This window comes from Rhinopithecus bieti, unplaced genomic scaffold (assembly GCF_001698545.2).
Source record: "Rhinopithecus bieti isolate Rb0 unplaced genomic scaffold, ASM169854v2 scaffold_9981, whole genome shotgun sequence".
Lineage (NCBI taxonomy): Eukaryota > Metazoa > Chordata > Mammalia > Primates > Cercopithecidae > Rhinopithecus > Rhinopithecus bieti.
The window spans coordinates 3,418,823-3,425,022 of record NW_016806838.1 but is presented as its reverse complement, the minus strand read 5'-3'; the positions used below and the strand labels follow the sequence as shown (position 1 = coordinate 3,425,022).

The following is a 6,200-nucleotide window of genomic DNA, read 5'->3' as shown; positions in this document are numbered from 1 at the left end:
AAAAAAAAAAAAAAAAAAAAAGGGAAAGACAGAGATTCAACTAGTAATAAGGGTCTGAATGAGAATGAAGTGTGAAAGTGCTGCTTCTGGCTGGGTGTGATGGCTCAGGCCTGTAATTCTAGCACTTTGGAGGCTGAGGCAGGAGGATTACTTGAGCCCAGGAGTTTGAGACCAGCTTGGCGAACATAATGCAGATCCCATCTCTACAAATAATAAAAAAAAATAGCTGGGTGTGGTGGTGCGCATCTGTGGTCCAGTCCAAACTCTTCAGGAAGCTGAGGTGGGAGGACCACTTCAGCCTGCAGTGAGCTTTGATAGCACCACTGCACTCCTGCCTGGGTAACACTGAGACCCTGTCTCAAAAAAAAGCAAGTGCTTCTAAAAACACAGAAAAGGGATAAAAGTTTTATGTTTCACAGCTGGGCATGGTGGCTCATGCCTGTAATCCCAGCACTTTGGGAGGCCGAGGCAGGCGGATCACTTGAGGTCAGGTGATTGAAACCAGCCTGGCCAACGTGGTGAAACCCTGTCTCTATTAAAAATACAAAAATTAGGTTGGGCGCGGTGGCTCACACCTGTTACCCCAGCACTTTGGAAGGCCGAGGCGGGCAGATCACTTGAGGTCAGGAGTTTGAGGCCAGTATGGCGAAAACCTGTCTCTACTAAAAATACAAAAAAAGCCAGGCGCTGTGGCTCAAGCCTGTAATGCCAGCACTTTGGGAGGCCGAGACAGGCGGATCACGAGGTCAGGAGATCGAGACCATCCTGACTAACACAGTGAAACCCCGTCTCTACTAAAAAAAATACAAAAAACTAGCCGGGCGAGGTGGCGGGCGCCTGTAGTCCCAGCTACTCGGGAGGCTGAGGCAGGAGAATGGCGTGAACCCAGGAGGCGGAGCTTGCAGTGAGCTGAGATCCGGCCACTGCACTCCAGCCCGGGCGACAGAGCGAGACTCCGTCTCAAACAAAACAAAAAAAAAACAAAAAAACAAAAACAAAAACAAAACAAAAAAATTAGCTGGGTGTAGTAGCATGTGCCTGTAATCCCAGCTACTTGGGAGGGTGAGGCACAAGAATCACCTGAACCCAGGAGGTGAAAGTTGCAGTAAGACAAGATCGTACCACTGCACTCTAGCCTGGGCAATAGAGCAAAACTGTCTCAAAAAATAGAAATATGCACGCCTGTAATCACAGCTAGTTGGGAGGCTGAGGTACAAAAATCGCTTGAACCTGGGAGGCAGAAGCTGTGAGCCGAGATCACGCCACTGTACTCCAGCCTGGGCGACAGAGTGAGCAATACTCTGTCTCAAAAAAAAGCTTTAATATTTCCAAGAAGGGGGGAAGGTAAAAATTTGCCCCTCAAGGAAAAGTTTATGGCCATCTGGACCGCCTTCATGTTTTCCCTGCAATCTGCCAGTGTTTTTAATGACATGATGCACTTAGATACATCATCTCATCTTTTCCTTCCAGTTCTGCCTCCTCCCTCTGGTTCCTGTGACCTGTTTCTGTCTCTAATTTTCTGACCTTTTGGGTTATGTAGAGACTTTTGAAAGGATATGAAGCATGGGTCTGAGTCGGTAGTCAGGAATATTGTTCAAGTTGACAAAGGCTGAGCTGAGAAGCTGGGTAGCAAGGTCCTCCACAGTATAGAAGTCTTGCTGCATGGAAGGGCCTGCCTTCCCTAGGATATGAAAACTGTAAAGGGGGAAAAAAAGCACTGGCAATGACAAATCCAACATCTGTTACTGCCAGCCCTGACTGTCCCATGAATTTCATTTCTAGCCTACAATAAGATTTTTCAGCCAGAAAAGCAGTTATATTTACTTAAGAGAACTTATAGATACAGCATCTTTTAAAAGACAGATGTTGGCGGCCGAGATCAGCAGTAGCTTTCATTACTATTTAATGTGGACTTACAATGGAGGATCTCATGAGCTTGGCTGATTAGTGTACTGGGTTAGTGAGGCCAAAGCCCGTGAGGGCCAGTTACCTCCCCAACCCACAACCAGTATCTAGCCACCCCACTCCCATAAGTAGGCTGCAAGCAGTGTAGGGTCTAAGCAATCTCCACCACTTTTAGCTTCTACTTGGGTTTCATCATGTTATACACTAGAAACAGACAAGTTGGGCATGAAGCAGGCTGGGACTGTGAGGCTCATATGACAATTACAAAAAAAGCAAATGCAGGAAAGCGGGCTGTTCATTTCTATTTAACACTAGAATCATTAGTTTCCTATCAAATTCTTGCCTCACCTTACTTGTACACTAGATGAAAAGTCCAACCCATGGACATTCCTATACAATACATATCCAGGAAGAAAATATGGAGAGGCAGCATTGGTTCCTTACCAGTTTTCATAGAGGGTGGAGAAGAAACGCTGCATTCTTTCCAAGACGGTTTTGAAGACAGGAGAGTCATTGAGTTCCAAGAGAGGTTGAGGTAATCCTAAAGGGAAATATGGGTCAGGAACATGATGCTCCACACTTGTCAGGAGTCTCAACTGGCCAATACTCTACAGCAGGCAGATGTTGTTCAGGGGTGAAGGCGTGTGCATGGTGCTGTACTGCAAAGTAGTTGGCTATGTGATTTGTTGCACTCTTTTGGTAGGAGAAGGTGAAAGCTACTTAAGGACCCAGGACTTTAGACCCAGGTACTCTTTTACCTGCTTTTTAAAAATTCTTTCCCCAGATGGAACTTGTACCAAAAAAAGTGACAACTCAAAAGTATTTTCCATAAAGCTCTGGGGATGCCCCACAATTAATTTATGAAACCCCTTTTTTAAGCAAAATCTTACACAAAAGACTAAGATGTGTAGCAGCTCAAAATGAAACCCACTTACCTTAGTATTAAAAACTGCCTTAAGCCGGGCGCGGTGGCTCAAGCCTGTAATCCCAGCACTTTGGGAGGCCGAGACGGGTGGATCGCGAGGTCAGGAGATCGAGACCATCCTGGCTAACACGGCGAAACCCCGTCTCTACTAAAAAATACAAAAAACTAGCCGGGCGAGTTGGCGGGTGCCTGTAGTCCCAGCTACTTGGGAGGCTGAGGCAGGAGAATGGCGTAAACCCGGGAGGCGGAGCTTGCAGTGAGCTGAGATCCGGCCACTGCACTCCAGCCTGGGCGACAGAGCGAGACTCCGTCTCAAAAAAAAAAAAAAACTGCCTTAAAAGATCTATACTTTTAAGTGTAATCAGAGGTTTTACATTTCGAGTCTTATAGTCAGAAGCTATCTGAGGGAGCTGTTTGTCCATTTTAGTATTTCTGGTTGGCCACTTATTTCTATAGCAGGAATACCTGACTTAACTTGAATAATGGGATGGGGGTATGTGGCAGGCAACACCTACTTTTTATATTAATAGCAATACACTTCTTGGAAGTTCTATTTTTATTGGTGTCTGCAACATAACCCTTAAATGGAATGGTGTCAAAGGAAAAGATTCAGGACTATCTAGGCCAAAACAGATAGACATGATCTCTGGAAAGGCAAATTAACATCCTTCCTTTGGCTAACTTCACAGCTGAGGAATGCCCACTGGATTGCTTGACCACAGCCAGGCTCAGACACAGGTTATAGCTGAGGACAAAGACAAACTATGGGGGCTGTGATGGTGAGCCAGCCTGAAGCTTCTGAGATGGGTACAAGATTTAGACAACTGATGTCTCTAGCTCTCACTTCATCCCACATTCCCAGACTTGCTCCCTGTGCTCCAGCCACATGATTCAACTATCTCTATGTCCTGGACATACCAAGGCCTTTCCCTCTTGCCTCAGATGTTGTACCTGCCATTCTGTTTGTCCAGAATGCCCAGCATTTCCTCATGCCCCTAACCTAGCTAGTTCCTGCTCATCTTTCAAGTCCCCATTGGGAGTCAGCCTTCTGACTTCCCTCTGAGACTGGGTTAGGTCTCCCAATAAACACTCAAAGCACTACCACTTTCTTTCACAGCAAATACCGCAATTGTGACTGCACAGTTATTTTCATGCTTATTTTCAATGGGAAAATGAAATGAAGCAGTGTCCTAATCAAGGTCACAATTGGGAGGCCAGGTGTGGTGGCTCATGCCTATAATCCCGGCACTTTGGGAGGCCAAGGCAGGCAGATCACTTGAGGTCACGAGTTCGAGACCAGCTGGCCAACATGGTGAAACCCTGTCTCTAATAAAAATACAAAAAATTAGCTGGGTGTGGTGGTGCATGGCTGTAGTCCCAGCAGGCTGAGGTGGGAGAATCACTTGAACCTGGGAGGCAGAGGTTGCAGTGAGCCGAGATTGCACCACTGTACACCAGCCTGGGTGACAAAGTGAGACTCTCTCAAACAAAACAAAACAAAACAAAAAAGGTAACAATTGGGAAATTGCTTAAAATCTATTCCTTTAAAAACTTTGATATCTATCTATCTATCTACATACACACACACACACACACAAGGCAGGAAAGTATACAAATATCCTTCAGGTTAAAGGCCATGATTTATTTATAATCGAATGGCTGTAACACCCACCACAACCTACTGGCTAAATTGAAGAAGGGGTTAACAGGAAATAAATAAATTGCTTCTGATCTTCTCTGTATGATAAGGTAATTAAGTAAATACATTTGTTCATATAGAGATTATATGAACTCCACAAATGCATTTCTGAACAAATAGATGGTGAAGGTAGTGCAAGACAAGGAGGAAGAAGCACAAGATAGGCAGAAGCTGCTCAAGGAACCCATAAGAATGCCTGTAATCCTAGTGCTCTGAAAGGCCACGGTGGGAGAACTGCTTGAGGATACGAGTTCGAGACCAGCCTGGGCAACATAGTAAGACCCTGTCTTACTATTTTAAAGTTCGTCTGGTGTTGTGATCCACCTGTAGTCCAACTACTCAGGAGGCTGAGGCAGGAAGACTGCTTGAGCCCAAGAGTTTGAGCCTACAGTGAGTTATGTTTGCACCAGTGCACTCTAGCCTGGGTGACAGAGACTATGACTCTCAAAGAACGACAACAAAAAAAGGGGACATCCATTAGGGATAAGATGAACCTAGGAGAGAAAATGTTACATTTCTTACCTAATATAGCAGATTTTTCCGCGTCAAGCATATCCAGAGCCTTGGTGAAAGGCTCTGCCATTTTGGCTAGCATTTCTGGTGCATATAATGTATTGTGGGTTCTGAAAGAAACAAGAATGCTATTGAGTTTTTCCATCTGATGCAGAAGGAAACAGTGGGCTTTGCTTGTAATTCAGTGATACTACAGTTCCACACAGACACATCTGCCCATGAACTCCTGGCAGGGGAAAGAAAACAAGGTATAAATATCTGAATGCTCGCTGCAGGAGGGACTGGACTTGCACAGATAATTAGTATACAATACCTAAGGTGAATTAACACGAGAACCAAACCCCAAGACAACAGGACAGTATCAGAGTCCAAAGCTAGAAAGCAAAATTCTTTTAAATCTCAAGTGGTCCCAATTTTTTGACCACCAGTGATATGGAATGAAATGTGTGCAACATTGTGGATTTACAAGTAGGAACACAGAGGAGGTGGTAATTTGCCCCATTTTTCAATGTTTTGTCTAAATTCCAAGAGCATGGACCTTGCAACAGCTGTTTGGACCTGACAGAGGAACGCAATTCCCAACACATGCTGTCTCCCACCAAAATGACCTACCTGAGCAATTATGGGCTTTGAGTAAGGAGCAATGACTGTGAACTTGATACACCTGCTGTCCACAGCACTCTTACCTACTCACGGAAATGGCCCCACTGAACAAACTGATGGCTACACGTTTAAGATGGAAACTAAAAACATCTTTTAGACCATGTTTCAGTCTCCATAGTTTGTTCTTTTTGTTCTAAAGAAGTCATTCTAGGCCAGGCTTAGTGGCTCATGCCTGTGATCCCAGCACTTTGGGAGGCCGAGGCCAGTGAATTACCTGAGGCCAGGAGTTCAAGACCAGCCTGGCCAACATAGTGAAACCCCATCTCTACTAAAAATATAAAAATTAGACGGGTGTGGTGGTGCATGCGTGTAATCCCAGCTACTTGGGAGGCTGAGGCAGGAAAATTGCTTGAACCCAGGAGGCAGAGGTTGCAGTCAGCCAAGATCATGTCACTGCACTTCAGCCTGGGCAACTGAGTGAGACTCCATCTCAAAACACAAAACAAAACAAAACGGCCGGGCGCGGTGGCTCAAGCCTGTAATCCCAGCACTTTG

At 45.3% G+C, this 6,200-nt stretch overlaps 2 protein-coding genes across 2 annotated transcripts in view; one reads left to right on the top strand and one right to left on the bottom strand.

Annotated features, from left to right (window-relative positions):
• XPO5 (exportin 5) overlaps nt 1–6,200 on the bottom strand; it is a 55,567-nt gene that overhangs the window by 7,556 nt on the left and 41,811 nt on the right. The window contains exons 21-23 of the mRNA XM_017878147.1: nt 5,052–5,152; nt 2,350–2,446; nt 1,559–1,695 (exon numbers count right to left, since the gene is read on the bottom strand). Of these exons, the coding sequence (XP_017733636.1) occupies nt 1,559–1,695; nt 2,350–2,446; nt 5,052–5,152 (335 nt within the window). The remainder of the gene's footprint in view (nt 1–1,558; nt 1,696–2,349; nt 2,447–5,051; nt 5,153–6,200) is intronic.
• The window catches only part of POLR1C (RNA polymerase I and III subunit C), a 35,217-nt gene that overhangs the window by 12,849 nt on the left and 16,168 nt on the right, over nt 1–6,200 (top strand). The window lies entirely within an intron of this gene.